We start from the raw sequence: 17083 nt of genomic DNA, 5'->3' as shown, positions 1-17083 counted from the left end.
GCACCCAGTATGGTTTTCCGGCCTTGACCCTTACGCACAGAGATTCTTCCAGATTTTCTGAATCTTTTGATGATATTATGCACTGTAGATGATGATATGTTCAAACTCTTTGCAATTTTACACTGTTGAACTCCTTTCTGATATTGCTCCACTATTTGTCAGTGCAGAATTAGGGGGATTGGTGATCCTCTTCCCATCTTTACTTCTGAGAGCCGCTGCCACTCCAAGATGCTCTTTTTATGGACCCTTTTCGCGTGACGTCACGACAAACGCGGCCGCCATTTTGGACATGTACTACCAGTAGTTTACCACAGCCAACATTGAGGAATGGCAGCAAAGAAAGTTTTTACTTTCAGCAAGACTTCCATCATGCCACTATATTGTTGTGCACCTGGATGTAGTAACCATCAACAAACAAGGCAAGGTTTATCATTTTATCGGATCCCGACGGAGAAGATGGATAGCGGCCATTAACAGGAAAGATTGGCAGCCCTCGGCATACCAATGCTTGTGTAGTGACTACTTTGTTGGAGGTAAGACGAATAAAATTAGCCAGAAATGGCATTACATTGCTGTTAACATTCTGTGGTGGCGAGTGTGTAACCAAATAGGTTAAAATAACCCATTGTAACCTCTTTGTTCTTCTGTAGTAGCTATTGTTGACTAGCTAATGTCAACAAGTAGCTGGTGTGTTACTGTAGCAATGTTTACGTTCAGTCATTTGGATGACTGTTAAAACCTTTCAGTCTCAAGTTTTTCCTTTACTGTATTTACTAGTTTACTGTAATTATGATCTGGCAGCTATTTAGTTTCAAATATGTTTTATTTGAGCAATATATATATACAGTATATACATAAAGTATGTCGCGTATCTTTCACACGCACATGTTTCATTTGTTGCTCTTTTTCCTTTTTCCCCCATGAACACCCGTACACACACAAAATACTCACAGGACCAAAACACAATAGAACGAAAGAAAACAAAAAACATGAATTTAAAAAAAAAAAGACTCTCCATTAATTTAGTCTCAGAGTTCTATTCCCGACTCTCTCCAGCCCCACCCCATTCCTCCGTCAAGCTTGTTGACATTAAGTGAACCATGATTTTAATTTGCCAGATACTTAATTAGAGGTGACCACACCTTATCAAAGTAGGGGAGTTTGTCCATCAGAGTGTATCGTATTCTTTCTAGGTGGAGTGTGTTCATAAGATCACTGAGCCACAACTTTGTAGGAGGGGCCTCCTTCTCTTTCCAGTACATGAGAAGCAACCTCCTTGCAGTAATAAGACTGTAGGAAAGGAAACATTGCTGAGCGTTGGTCAACTTCATAGTATCATCAGACACACCTAAAATGATAATTAGTGGGTCTGGTTCCAATTGGATTTGAAGTATTTCAGATATTGATTTGAAAATATTGATCCAATAAGCCTGAACTTTGGGACAGTCAACAAAGCTATGTAGTAGTGTATCATCTGCTGACAGGCATTTGTCACACATCGGGGAAAGCTCAGGATATATTTTATGTAATCTCTCCTTGGAATAGTGAAATCCGGCAGCTATTTACACCGGATCCAGTGTAAATAGCTGCCGGAGCCAACGTCCGAGGTTCCGGAGCGTGCTCCGGCTTGCTCCCCCTCAAATTAAGCAGCGCGCTCCGGCTTGCTCCCGGAGTGCTCCGGCCGAGGTTCCCCTCAAATTAAGCAGCGCGCTCTGGCTTGCTCCCGGAGTGCTCCGGCCGAGGTTCCCTTCAAATTAAGCAGCGCGCTCCGGCTTGCTCCGGAGCAAGCCGGAGCGCGCTGCTTAATTTGAGGGGGAGCAAGCCGGAGCGCGCTCCGGAACCTCGGCCGGAGCACTCCTGGAGCAAGCCGGAGCGCGCTCCGGAACCTCGGACGTTGGCGTGTATGTGTATGGCGATGGGTTTTTAACGACATAGGTATACAGATCATGTGGGCTGAAGTCAGGTAAAGACGAGGGCTTCGTGTACTTCCATACATCAGTGAACAATCCTGGTGGAAGCAGGTAAACGTCGTTCTCTAAGCCTGCTAACCTCAATTTTTGCAAATACCTCTCCCTCTGCTCGCCCTGTAAATGCCCTACATCGCTGGATAGTGAAGGTGTTTTCTGCATCTCGCTCCTTTTTCTTTTATGTTTTTCGTTTGTCGCCTTCCTCGCATTCAAACTGATTCGAGCCGAAGTCCACTACATGTCCAAAATGGCGGTCGCGTTTACGAAGGTCACGTGACTGAAAAGGGTCTATTCCCAGTCATGTTAATGAGCTATTGCCAGTTGACCTAATGAGTTGCAATTTGGTCCTCCAGCTGTTCCTTTTTTGTACCTTTAACTTTTCCAGCCTCTTATTGCCCCTGTCCCAACTTTTTTGAGATGTGTTGCTGTCATGAAATTTCAAATGAGCCAATATTTGGCATGAAATTTCAAAAGGTCTCACTTTCAACATTTGATATGTTGTCTATCTTCTTTTGTGAATACAATATCAGTTTTTGAGATTTGTAAATTATTGCATTCTGTTTTTATTTAAAATTTGTACTTTGTCCCAACTTTTTTGGAATCGGGGTTGTATGAGAAAGACAGTTGGACACTGATGATACAGGTGGGCGTGTCTCTGAGCGTTTGTTCAATTATTGTTTACTGAAATTAAAACCTCAGTGCTGTGAGCTGACTTAGTTTTGCTGTGGTGTTGCGCAGAACAGGAAGTGAGGCGGTGTTAAAGAGGAAGTCGATACTGCACTGTGAGTGATAAAGGCACCCAAGGATAAAAAAAAAAAACCAAGAAGGCAAACAAAAGGGAGAAAAAAGAGCACATGGACATGGTCATTATTTTTTTGAGTATACTAATATATATTGTAATACACAATATGGATAATTACACACAGTATCCAGTTTTTTAGGAACACCTGTACACTAGCTCATTCATTAGCCAATCAGATGTCAGCAGCGGATGTTCAGTTAATGCTCACATCAAACATCAGAATGGAGAAAACTATGTGCTCTCAGGGGGAATGCTCTGTAGATCAGAGAGGTCAGAGGAGAAGGTTCAGACTGGTTTGTGCTGACAAAGGGGACAGTAATTTAAATACTCGCGCTTTACAACTGTGGTGAGCAGAAAAGCATGTCAGAAACACTGAGGTGAATGGGTTACGACAGCAGCAGCATCAGGTTCTGCTCCTGGTTCGCACAGTCGCCTCACAGCAAGAAGGTTCTGGGTTCAAGCCCAGTGGCTGGCGAGGGCCTTTCTGTGCGGAGTTTGCATGTTCTCCCCGTGTCTGCGTGGGTTTCCTCCGGGTGCTCCGGTTTCCCCTACAGTCCAAAGACATTCAGGTTAGGTTAATATGAGACGGCTGTGGGCTGAGGTGCCCTTGAGCGAGGCCCCTAACTCCCAACTGCTCCCCGGGTGCTGTTAGCATGGCTGCCCACTGCTCTGGGTGTGTGTGTGTGTGTGTGCTCATTGCTTGCATGTGTGTGTTCACTGCTTCAGATGGGTTAAATGCAGAGATGAATTTCACAAGTGTGTGATGAATAAAGTTGTGCTTTCTTTCTTTCTTTCTTTCTTTCTTTCTTTCTTTCCTGTCAGGCAAGAACTGGAATCTGAGGCCACAGTGGGCTTCAACTGTACAGTTTTGGTCAGTGAGTACAGCTACAGTATATACATTAGCATCAATAACTGTTATATTTTTAATATTTTTAATGGTTACAGTTTCCATTAGGTCCTATTTCTCTTCCCTATCTTGTTACTGGTTTGTTTCCCCTGAATGGATTTATCTCTTCCTAACTTTCCCTTGTTTGGTTTAAGTATTTATCGCATCTCTATTGCCAGGTCATCAATCCGGAGTATGTGTTTTCTCTCTGCCCCCCCCCCCCCAAAATCCGTCCCTCTGAGTTACATGTCAATCATGTCAATCCTGAGATCGAGATGCTGAACCACTTCTGCTCCTCGGACCTGCCTGATCCATCCTGGTGCCCTGTGTCTGTTTGGAGTCTCATTGCATCGCTCCTGTGGAGAACGGCCCCATGTGGACAGTTGAAAGTCACACCTGGAGGACGCTCTGGACTCTTACAGTAATGCTTTTATGGCTGAGGACTACAGTTGACTTGCTAACTTTAGGACTGCAGTTGTCATGAACAGTTTTGCACGCAAGTTTCCATCAATGAAGAGTTTATAACATCAACGAAACTGACTTCATGTTAAAACTGTTAATATTATAGTCATGCTGTCTGTTGTTGCCCAAATGAGGATGGGTTCCCTTTTGAGTCTGGTTCCTCTCGAGGTTTCTTCCTCATGTCATCTGAGGGAGTTTTTCCTTGCCACCGTCGCCACAGGCTTCATCATTGGGGATAGATTAGGGATAAAATTAGCTCATGTTTTAAGTCGTTCAAATTCTGTAAAGCTGCTTTGCGACAATGTTTATTGTTAAAAGCGCTATACAAATAATCTTGACTTGACTATTTTGCCAACAACACCACTGCTGCAGCTGAGGATAAACCTCCAAGGCTTTGTATTCTACTACCAAATTTCACTACACCATGTTTTGTAAACACTTTGTTTAAAAAGAAATATTCACATCATAATCCTCAATTAATCACTTCTGTTTTAATGTGCAGATCATCAATCAAATTAATAGTTTCAATCAAATTCTGCTTCAGTTCTGTCAGACTGAAATCTCTGTGAACACAATGAGGTGTTTTCACACTGAGGACTGTCTTTTAACAGACTGCAAACCTGAAATATAATCTTTACCTTCTCATTCGCTAATTTGTGCACCACTGTTCATGAAAAACAAACAAAAATCAATAAAAGATGTGTAACAGAAAAATGCCCAAAATAATGTTTTTTGTTTGTTTGTTTTTAAATACATACTGTTCCCGATTATATGCAGGAATATAAAAGTGGAGAATGCGAAAAAAAAATCACTTATTTAAAAAAAAAAATCAAATCCAAAACATAATGTTCATAACTTTGTATTCAAAGTTTCATACATACAAGTCATGTGAATAGATGTGACGTGTGAGTGTGTTTGTCGATACTGTAGGTGAAGTCTGTCCTGATTATTCACCTGTTTAACTTTCGTACAGACTTTTGTTCAACACTTTAATTTCCTTATATGGTCAGTGTTTCGTGTTTTAATAAACTATTCTCACTACTTTCATATTATTATTCTTCATTAGTGCATATTTATAGCTCTTGAGCTTCACTGTGTGAATCAGTGGGTTCTCCAGGCGTGGTTCTGTTTTTTTTTTCCCAAAGTTACAATATAAATATACATGAAAGATAATTAAGGATGTAACTGCAGTGTATTTATTAATACTAAGTGTAGACGTGACAGAATCTGAACCGCAGTAAAGTTTCAGGAGATGTTTCATGGACAGAGGATGACCTTGTGATTGTATTAAAAAAGAAAATGTTTTAAACGGTGTATCAGTGTTGAATAGTGTATACAAGGAGAAATGAGAGTACAGAGAAAGATTATAACCTTTCCTGTTCTCTCTCACACACACTTTAATAACCCCATGCAGTCTGTGTAGCATGTCTATATAAGGCACAGTCATGTGGGACTATGATGTGTAACAGACACGAGTGTTTTAGTGTGAAATACACCATTGGTATTTTTCATCCGAGCTCCATCCGGGATACTGAGAACCAAAACCAGGACATACATCTCTATCTGTCACTTGTGAGGAAATCGATGAATTGTTTTGATAAATTTGGGGACTTTTTTTGTGAATGTGTCGATATAATAAAAAGAAAATCACCCGTTGGCTTGAAGATATGAAGTTTATCTTCTTGTGTTGAAAATATTTTCACTTGTTCATGTCACTCACTCGTGATATATACACTCACCACTCAAAGATAAACTTCATATCTTCGCGAGACCATGTAATATCCTCTATATATGCTGCACTGGACTGTATTTTGCTGTAACTTTTATTATTTTCACATCTCTTCATATTTCTGACTCCGAAAACATTTTCCATGAACGCCATACAAGTTAATTACTTAGGCAGTGGTACACTATATGTCCAAAAGTATGTGAACAGCTGGTCATCACACCTATGTGTTCGTTCCACAAACTGTTGCCACAAATTTGGAAACACACAATTGTAAAAAATGTCTTTGGATTCTCTACCAATTAAATTTCCCTTCACTGGACCCCCTGCAAACAGATCTACAGACAACTCTATTGCCTTCATTCTCCACATGGCACTCACCCACCTTGAACAGAGCAACACAAATGTGAGAATGCTGTTCATTGATTACAGATCAGCATTCAACACCATTGTGTACTCCCAACTGGTGACCAAGCTCCAGGACCTAGGATTCAACCCTGCCCTGTGCACCTGGATTCAGGACGTCCTAAGCAATAGACCCCAAGTGGACTCCAACACATGCCACATTAGCCTCAGAGCTCTTCACCCAACATCAGTGCCTGATTCTCACTATTGTTCTTGTAGCTGAATGAACACAAATCCCTACAGCCACACCCCAAAATCTAGTTGAAAGCCTTCCAAAAGAATGGAGCTTATTATGATAGCAAAGGGGAGACAAACTCTGTGTTAATGCCAGTGGTTTTGTAATGGGCACATGTGGGTGTGCTGGTCAGGTGTCCACATACTTTTGGCCATATAGTCGAGCTCAGTGGTCAAGGTATTGGACAACTGGGCTTCTGATCAAAAGGGCCTAAGTTCAAATGCCTGCACTACCAAACTGCCCTTAATCAAGGCCCTAGAATGGTACCGGTACAGTATTTAAACATGATCAGTATCGATAGTACAAGCCCTAATTATATTAACTCACATAAGTGCAGCTACCTGATTAGCTATCATAAGTAGCTTTATATGTATAAAGGTACAACTTTTGTTGTATGGTGGTCGTGTTTATGAGATACGTTGCCTTGCACTTACAATCAGTTCCCTGTGGTCACTAAAGCCATCAAAAATCAGATCAATGCTTTACCATATTCTCTTAAGTATGGACCTTCACTTTGCTCCACTATGAACTCACACTTGGCTTCGAGCTGTTACTTGCCTATATTTAAACCATATAAACTCTTGTGGCACAGTGCACATCTATACCTGTATTCACACACGCAATAAATAAATAGGCTTTATAACTACATAGTATGGACACACACACATGTATAAAACACACACACACTGAGATTTTGGATATAATAGACTGCTTACTGATTGATGCGTTCTCCATCTGGTGCTGGTCCTCTCACATCAGGCTCCCATGCGACATGCTACACACAGGCTATCATGGTCTGTATACAGTCCATTTCCAATGCAGGCTTGTGTGTAACATATGTTACCAAACCAGGTTCATCCATGAAACAATTCAATGACTGTGCCTGCATTATATCATATAAAAGTTCATGCTGTTTACAACAAACACATTCAGTGTCAGTTTTCCACTTGGCACACTTTCCACATCAGCACCAGATCGCTGCCGAAGCCTTTTTCCTGCCTTCCTGACCTTGCACGTATAAAGCACCACTGATTACATCATTAGAACCATCTGATGATTCACTGCTGAAATAATTTCCCCTATGCAGATGGTCCTTTACCTGAGGTTCATACAAATATCTGGTTTCTCCGCTGTCCATACTGACTTGAAGATAACTCTTTATCTGAATAAATCCAGGCTAACTAGTATGTTTTTATCCAGCACTTAAATTATATTCTAGACTCATTACATGTAAACAATTACTTTAATACTTATTAAGCAGAAAATTCATACAAATATGATCTAATGCGCAAACTAAACTGTTTCAAGCATTTTTCTATTTTAATTTTGATAAATATGGCCTACAGCGCAATAGATAGATAGATAGATAGATAGATAGATAGATAGATAGATAGATAGATAGATAGATAGATAGATAGATAGATCTCAAAATCTATTTCATTTTGAGGTTGAGTAAAACAGGATGCACTGATCAGCCATAACATTAATCACCACTGAGAGGTGAAGTGAATAACATTGATTATCTCATTACAGTGGCACCTCCCAAGGGGCGGGGTTTATTAGGCAGCAAGAGAACAGTCAGTTCTTGAAGTTGATGTGTTGGAAGCAGGAAAAATGGGTGAATGTAAGGATCTGAGCGACTTTGACAAGGGCCAAATTGTGATGGCGAGATGACTGGGTCTGAGCATCTCCAAAATGGCACATCTCGTGGGGTGTTCCCACCAGGGTCCTGGGTGTCAAAGGCTCACTGATTCACATGGGGCACGAAGACTAGCCCATATGATCCAATCCCACAGAAGAGCTACTATAGCACAAACTGGTGAAAAAGTTAATGCTGGCTAAAACAGAAAGGTGTCAGAATTAACTTCTCAGCAGTTTGTGCTACAGTAGCTCTTCTGTGGGATTGGACTTGTTCTCTTGCTGCCTAATATATTTCAGCCCTTGGCCCTTGACAGGTGCCATTGTAATGAGATAATCAATGTTATTCACCTGGCCTCTCAGTGGTTTTAAGATTATGGCTGATCAGTAAAATAAAAATAAAATTATATACAGTGGTGCTTGAAAGTTTGTGGACCCTTTAGAATTTTCTATATTTCTGCATAAATATGACCTAAAACATCATCAGATTTTCACACAAGTCCTGAAAGTAAATAAAGAGAACCCAGTTAAACAAATGAGACAAAAATATTATACTTGATCATTTATTTATTGAGGAAAATGATCCAATATTACATATCTGTGAGGGGCAAAAGTATGTGAACCCCTAGGATTAGCAGTTAATTTGAAGGTGAAATTAGAGTCAGGTGTTTTCAATCAATGGGATGACAATCAGGTGTGAGTGGGCACCCTGTTTTATTTAAAGAACAGGGATCTATCAAAGTCTGATCTTCACAACACGTTTGTGGAAGCGTATCAAGGTACGAACAAAGGAGATTTCTGAGAACCTCAGAAAAAGCGTTGTTGATGCTCATCAGGCTGGAAAAGGTTACAAAACCATCTCTAAAGAGTTTGGACTCCACCAATCCACAGTCAAACAGATTGTGTACAAATGGAGGAAATTCAAGGCCATTGTTACCCTCCCCAGGAGTGGTCGACCAACAAAGATCACTCCAAGAGCAAGGCGTGTAATAGTCAGTGAGGTCACAAAGGACCTCAGGGTAACTTCTAAGCAACTGAAGGCCTCTCTCACATTGGCTAATGTTAATGTTCATGAGTCCACCATCAGGAGAACACTGAACAACAATGGTGTGCATGGCAGGGTTGCAAGGAGAAAGCCACTGATCTCCAAAAAGAACATTGCTGCTCGTCTGAAGTTTGCTAAAGATCACATGAAAAAGCCAGAAGGCTATTGGAAAATGTTTTGTGGATGGATGAGACCAAAATAGAACTTTTTGGTTTAAATGAGAAGTCTTATGTTTGGAGAAAGGAAAACACTGCATTCCAGCATAAGAACCTTATCCCATCTGTGAAACATGGTGGTGGTAGTATCATGGTTTGGGCCTGTTTTGCTGCATCTGGGCCAGGACAGCTTGCCATCATTGATGGAACAATGAATTCTGAATTATACCAGTGAATTCTAAAGGAAAACGTCAGGACATCTGTCCATGAACTGAATCTCAAGAGAAGGTGGGTCATGCAGCAAGACAACGACCCTAAGCACACAAGTCATTCTACCAAAGAATGGTTAAAGAAGAATAAAGTTAATGTTTTGGAATGGCCAAGTCAAAGTCCTGACCTTAATCCAATGGAAATGTTGTGGAAGGACCTGAAGCGAGCAGTTCGTGTGAGGAAACCCACCAACATGCCAGAGTTGAAGCTGTTCTGTACGGAGGAACGGGCTAAAATTCCTCCAAGCCGGTGTGCAGGACTGATCAACAGTTACCACAAACATTTAGCTGCAGTTATTGCTGCACAAGGGGGTCACACCAGATACTGAAAGCAAAGGTTCACATACTTTTGCCACTCACAGATCTGTAATATTGGATCATTTTCCTCAATAAATAAATGACCAAGTATAATATTTTCGTCTCATTTGTTTAACTGGGTTCTCTTTATCTACTTTTAGGACTTGTGTGAAAATCTGATGATTTTTTAGGTCATATTTATGCAGAAATATAGAAAATTCTAAAGGGTTCACAAACTTTCAAGCACCATCGTGTGTGTGATATATATATATATATATATATATACACACACACACACACACACACACACACAGGGGATGTTACACAGTTGCATGAAGATATGAAGTTTATCTTCGAGTGGTGAACATATTCATGAATGAGTGAAGTGAATGAGTGAAAATATTTTCAACATGAGAAGATAAACTTCATATCTTTGCACCATTGAGCAATGTTTTTATATTATATGGACACATCCACCAAAAAAAAAAAACCCTGCAAGACTTTTAATTTTGAACCAGTTCTCCACTTTGACAACGTTCATCTAGTCAGCGTGAAAACTCTGGGAGTGACATCATCATAGTGAAATATCAGGAATTATTATAGATACAGGACACTTTTTTGATGGAATAAAAACACGTTCTATTCCCTTTTTGCGGGTTTCTTTTATTTGGTTTGATAGCATGCAAACCAAATCAGATTTTGATTTATAGTGGGCAGGACCAAATATTTATCGCCCATATCACATATCGCTTATCCTACATGTATTACATCACTCTACCCAGTGGAGAATGAGCATTGAATATGGTTTACGATATTGCATGGTTGTCAAGACAACATGACGTCACACATCGGAGCTGATGTGAATACTGAATGAAGTTTTCTGCTGCACATATGCAGAAGCATTTCTTTGTTTGCTGGGAAAGAGAAAGTTGAGGCTAATCCAGTGCTAGGATTAGCTATGCTATAATTAAGCACTAAATAAATAATCTGAAAACTGAAACTAAAGACACATTGAACACCCAAAAGGCTCCCGAACCTTCATTAGATATCCTTCACGCATATTTACAAGCAATGGTGACCCATTACTATTAGAGCTGGGACTTGAGCCAGATACCAAAACAGCAACAGGGTAAAGGATTTTGTAAGGGATTAGTGTCAGGCTGCCAGGTCGCTCCATTGTGTGTAGCTGTCGATGTTGATTTTAAAAATAACTCAGTAAATTACACAGGGAAATGAATCCTTAAGTCTGAGTGAAAAATACTGTAGCGAGCGTGAAGCGTGGAAGAAGAGTCTGGGGACAGAAATCTTAGTTTCTTGGTCGTTAGCCTGTGCTACTTGCTCTCGATAGCACTGGCTTGACCACTTTATTAGCATTCGCTAACACTACTGATGAACGCTACACTGGCTGGAAGGTGACTTCACTGCTGCGCTGACGGCGCCGACTCACGGTTAAACTCATGTTGGCCTTCGAGAAGGCTGAGGGCGATAATTTTTTGGTCCTGCCCACTATAAATCAAAATCTGATTGGTTAATTCATCTGTCACTTCCGACATAAACATACACTGCAATGGCCTCCTGTCCCAGCAATGAAGTCGTAACCAATGAGTGAGCAGCTCTAAACTCTTCTCAGTCTAGAGACAACAAACAAAACAATCTCATTGGAGAACTCGATTTTAATGTTTTCAGGACAATGACTCTTTAATTTCTGAAGCACATTTGATAGAAAATGAGGCCAAATTAGAATTAGAAGAGAATAATTATAATGAAACCATTAAAGAATGAAAGAAATTAAATATAATGTTTGAAATGCTGATATGTTTGGACTTCTCTGAAGGTCTAGAAGGCCCTGACGGTTCCCCTCTGTTTACAAGAAAAAAAACATACCAATGGACATAAAAAAAAAAAACTGGAAAAGAGTATGTGTATGTATAATAATAATAATAATAATAATAATAATAATAATAATAATATTGGCTAGCTTTTTTTGTGGTATATCAGATATATTCCACTCGTCTTCGACTTGTTCAGTATCATGCTAGCTGAATGGAATATATCTGATATACCACTCAATGCCAGCCAATATTATTTAAATGTATATTAGCTTTACATTAAAGCAAGGCAGCTTTTTTGGCCTATTCCTAAATCTAGATTTAACAGTCTCTCTAACCTATATTACACTTGAACTAATAAATTAAATGTTATTTAGAAATGCCTCTCACATTTCTTCTAGTTAATCAGTTTGAATCCCTTTTCCATCGACGGTGTTGGAATATTGTTGGCACAGCATCGAGTTTGAGTCGAACGTGACCTGCGTAGCCCAAGAGCTCGGCCTGGAGATTCCTTTCAGAGCAATCGGGCTCAAAATGGTCCTGACAAACAGAATTTCTGCCAAAGGAGAATTTCTAAAGTGTAACCTGTTCCCAAATTGTGTAGCCACTGTTTGCAAGTTGTTTACGTCGCTTGGTTGTCAGCAATGGAACACAGAAACACCACTTTCCCTTATTATCACGGTGATTATTTTTGTGACCATATGCTTTGCACTCTGCCATTTTTCAACAATGTTTTGTACATCTGGCTATATCACAGTCTCAGGAGCAGCAAGCCTATTAAGATACAGGAAAACTATCAACATTATGCCACCGCCCACAAAATGGCAATATGGCTGTGACATTAAGTTGAACTGAATACAAAAGAATTTTAAAGCACTGCTTTATGTGACACAGTGTGACAGTACAGCAGTGTCAAATGCATTTATGCAAAATGTGTAATATTTCTAGCTGATGTTTATGTTGCACTTTAATATCTTGTTATTTCACTTAATAACTCATTATTGTAACTTAATCAAAGCAGCCCACAATTTATCAATAAGAAAAAAGATTGAATATTAGCTTATTATTCTTATTCCATATGCTGTCTCCCAGATAGTAAGTAAAGGCTTCGTGAAATTCATGCGATACATTTATTCTCAGTTATTGTATGAATAATTCAAATGGTCAAAATGGCCAATGCCATTATGGAATTGTTAATCCCACTAAAGCAATGTCTGACTGGCACTTTATCCACACTAGAACTTTGTAGTGGTCAGTGCTGCACTGTCTTTAATGTGCCTATTGCCCTGTTTTGGTCATTATTGTAGTGTCTTACGCTGTTTGCACACATGTACTTTATGTATTCCTGTGTAGTTCTGTGTCATGTTATCTAGTTCTGTGTAGTCTCATGCAGTTCTGTGTTGTTTTATGCAGCACCATGGACCTCTAGGAACTTTGTTTTGTTTCACTGTGTACTGTACCAGCTGTATAGGACTGAAATAACAATAAAGCCACTTGATTTATTTCCTACCTGGGAAACAGCAGAACTCAGCATTACCCAGAAACTCATACCCCAGCTGTCACATCTATGCTTACTGTTTTTGAAGATCTTTGGTTCTTCACCAAGCAGGATCTCTCCAGGATTTGATAACCACCAATCACTACAATCTCGTCTACAGTCGGATATCGTTTCTTGCGCAGTTCTGGTGTGTTACTTGGTGCTTTAGGAGTCGTCACAGAAGATGAAGGCTTTGTAGGAGTTGTAACAGGAGATGAAGGCATCCCTGAGGGGCTCGATTTCCTGGGAGTGATGGTAATGGTAGTTCCTTTCTTTCCTGGGCCTCCAGAGGCACTCCGGATGGTGAAGAGAGGAGTAGCTCGAGCTGTGACAGTTGGTTCTATTTGAGTGTTATTGCTCTTTGTGGTGGAAGGGCTGATTTGTGGAAGTTGAGTCTGTAGCCTTGGTTCTGAGGAAGGTTTCGAGATGGTGTGCATTTGGCTTTTTTGCATATTGACGTTTTGGTCCTGACATGGCTCACACACATTCTGTTTTTGCAATGCATCTTCATCATTTTTTCTGTGGACTTCCTGTTCTTTGAGATGAAGCTGCTCTACTTGACACTGCACTGACCTCAGCGAAGATATTTCTGTTGAGATTTTTGGAGGACCAGCCACAAACTGTCCCCCAGGTCTGATCTTTATCATTCCTCCACTATGTGGTTGGACATCCAAGTTCCTCTCGGTGATACACACACCAGCCCTGGAGGTTACAGGCTTCAGGTTATAGATCCGACTCATCGTAGGGTGAGTGTAGCTGAGAGGAGGTGATGGAGAACTGGAAGAGGATGAAAATAGAGATGGAGGAATGTAGTCTTCCCCTAACAGATCCTCCTCTAGTTCTTTTTCTGTTTCTGGTGCCTTTATCACTCCGTCATGTCGCTCTGTGAGAAAAGTGGGTTCTTGTTCAGCTGAAAGAGAAGGAGGAACACATACAGGAAGTTCCTCTTTACTTACTTCCCTTGTGACGTCAAACTGGCTGAGAGACTGCGGTGAGGCCACTTCCTGTCTGCTCTCCATCTCTGCCTCTCTTGCTCGTTGATCTCCTCCCTCTGTTCCTCCTTTCTCTTTCTGCCATATTCTCTGTCTTAGAGACTCCACTCTGGTCAGAGGTCTCCCAGCCTTCCAGCCCAGCCTTCTCTCCACTTGCCTTATTTCATCCCTATCTTTCCTTGAGAAGCTCTGCTCACTAATCCCGTAAAAGACAGATCTATGGATGAGTCTCTCTCCTCTGTGATGCACTACCTCATTCCAGGTTATACTCATTCCTTGCTCCTCTTTGTTGCTCTGTGATTCTATCTCTCCATCTGAGAATTTTACCATCACTGCCTGTCCATGTTTCACAATCTTTATGGATTCATTTTGGAACTCTGTTTGCTGTTTTTGATCATTTCGCTCACTCTGTATCTCCTCCATTTCCTTTTCTGTTCCTCCACACATGTTCTTTCTCTTTGTCATTCTTTTTTGTTTGTTCTGTTCCCTGAAACTCTTCATCTCTCCTTTAAAAGTGGAGATCTCAGAGTTCCTGTCTGACTCATTTGGTCCCTCATTCCCACTTTCTTTCCTCTCTTTTTCTCTCTTCTCCTTTTCTACCTCTCCTTCAATCTGTCTTTTCCTCCAGTCAGAACATTTTGGTCCTCTTCTAGATGCAGTCATACTTCCTGTTCTACACACATCTTTTCTATCCCTGTTTTTTCTCTCATCCTTTCTCACCTCTCCCCCCATTTCCACAGGGATGAAGAAGTCACTGCTTTTGGACCTGTAGGGAGGTTTACAATTCTCACCAAATTTACTAATCAACTGGCTTACACTTCTGCATTCTGTTTCCTCTCCCTCTCTTTCTATTACACCCAATGTCATTTTCTTTTCATCTCCATTCCCTTTCTTCATGTCTTCCTTGCTCCTCTCTTCTTTTATGGATGGCTTGATGATCAGCACCTCTGATACACAGATCTCAGTCACTTTTTCTCCTCCAGCCAGAAACTCCTTCAGGTCCATCTTCATCCCTTTCTTCTTTCTCTCCTCTGTTTCTCTCTCTTCAGCCGTCTCTACCGTCTCTCTTTGATTCTTTCTCTTCTCAATGATGATGATGTTTTCTGCTTTAATGGTGTGAATACTACTGATGAGAGGGGAGAGGACATCATCTTCCTTTCCCCCTTTCCCTCCTCTCTCAGCATCACTCTCTCTTTCTTTCATGCCCTCTTTTGTTCTTTCCATCTGTATCCCTCTATTCTGCCATTTACCTCTGTTGTCTTCTCTTTCATTGTACTTCTCTTTTTCCTCTCCATGCATCATCTCATAGTTGCTCTTTCTTTGTGTCTTTCCTTCATTGTTCCCTTTCTCTATTTCTTTCCTCTGCTGCTCTCTTGTGAAACCATTCTGTGAACAGATGAAATAAGTTTTCCAGGTGGTTTATATCGACACAGTCTCAGGTTCAAACTCTTGCCGAACTTCACTCACGTTTTCTCTCGCCTTCTGTCCTCCACTTTCCTGCTTTGCTCTGCGATGCTGAATGATCCCTCGTTTCCAGGCTGGCATGCTAGCCAGTCTCTCCTCTTCCTCTTGTGCTCTCTTCTCTCTCTCCTCCTCTTCTCTTCTCTTTCGCTCCAGGAGAATCTGCTTCCATTCTGGCAGCATGGAGACTGACATTACAGACAGACAAAAAGATGGATGGAAGGATAAATTAATGCAGTTCTTTCACTGGAGTTGCTGTTCGTCCTGTTGAAAATAAAAAATAAAATGCAAAAGCCTGTGTAAAGTAGTTTGCTTGAGTTTTGATTTCCAGTGTGTATGGGATATATGCAAATGCTCCATTACCATGCAAAGCATTACCATATAGGAACCATGGAATGTCTTATAAGCTCCCTAGATAAAAACAACGTGTCATTTCTTCTCCTTGTCAGTCAGGTCAGAGTTCCACAGTGTCTTGAGTTCCTGTCCTGAAGTGGAACCTGGAGGTAGATGCAAATGCAGAATTTTGTTAATAAAACACCTAGAAAACAAACTTGGCCAACTAAGGAGGGAAAACAAAGGTCTTAAATAAAGTGACTAATTAGGGGAAAAAACAGGTACGCACAATCAGGAAAGGAAGTGGGGCAGATAAGAAAAAAAGAATAGCAGAAGGTGAATGAGAGTGACTTCTCATGGTCTGGAGAGGAATAGTCCATGGTGACAGTTGTAGCCCACTCTTTTACTGACTAGCATGGGGCCTGTTTTTTTGTTTCACCTGATTAGTTTTGACCGGGCACCATCCATCCATTATCTGTAATAACTTATCTTGTGCAGCGTCGTGAGCGGGCCTATCCCAGCTGACTATGGCTGAGAGGTGGGGTTCACCCTGGACAAATTGCCAGATCATCACAGGGCTGACACATAGAGACAAACAACCATTCACACTCACATTCACACCTATAGCCAATTTAGAGCCACCAGTTAGCCTTACCTGCATGTCTTTGGACTGTGAGGGAAACTGGAGCACCCGGAGGAAACCCACACAGACATGGGGAGAACATGCAAACTTCACATAGAAAGGCTCCCGTTAGCCACTGAGCTCGAACCCAGAACCTCCTTGCTGTGAGACAACAGTGATAACCACTACACCACCATACCGCCCCTCAGGCACCGTCCAACCTGATAATCACATCATCAGGGTTTTTTGTTTTAGCTAATCAGACACAAGGTATGCCACCACTCTTGCCAGAGCAGCTGGGGGTTCGGTGCCTTGCTCAATGGCACTTCAGCTTGTCCTGCTGGTTCAGGAACTCAAACCAGCGACCTTTTGGTCCCAAAGCTGCTTCTGTAACCATTAGGCCATGGCTTCCCCAAGCCTGA

The 17083-nt window shown here is 41.1% G+C and overlaps 1 protein-coding gene across 1 annotated transcript in view; it reads right to left on the bottom strand.

Annotated features, from left to right (window-relative positions):
- The window catches only part of ppp1r18 (protein phosphatase 1, regulatory subunit 18), a 26048-nt gene extending 10154 nt beyond the window's left edge, over nucleotides 1-15894 (bottom strand). Inside the window, exons 1-2 of the mRNA XM_060915485.1 lie at nucleotides 15713-15894; nucleotides 13292-15631 (exon numbers count right to left, since the gene is read on the bottom strand). Of these exons, the coding sequence (XP_060771468.1) occupies nucleotides 13292-15631; nucleotides 15713-15889 (2517 nt within the window). The 5' untranslated portion in view covers nucleotides 15890-15894. The remainder of the gene's footprint in view (nucleotides 1-13291; nucleotides 15632-15712) is intronic.
- Nucleotides 15895-17083: the final 1189 nt, after the last annotated feature.

The sequence above is a fragment of the Neoarius graeffei genome, chromosome 2, assembly GCF_027579695.1.
Source record: "Neoarius graeffei isolate fNeoGra1 chromosome 2, fNeoGra1.pri, whole genome shotgun sequence".
Classification (NCBI taxonomy): Eukaryota; Metazoa; Chordata; class Actinopteri; order Siluriformes; family Ariidae; genus Neoarius; species Neoarius graeffei.
This window is presented reverse-complemented; position numbering and strand designations above follow the sequence as displayed.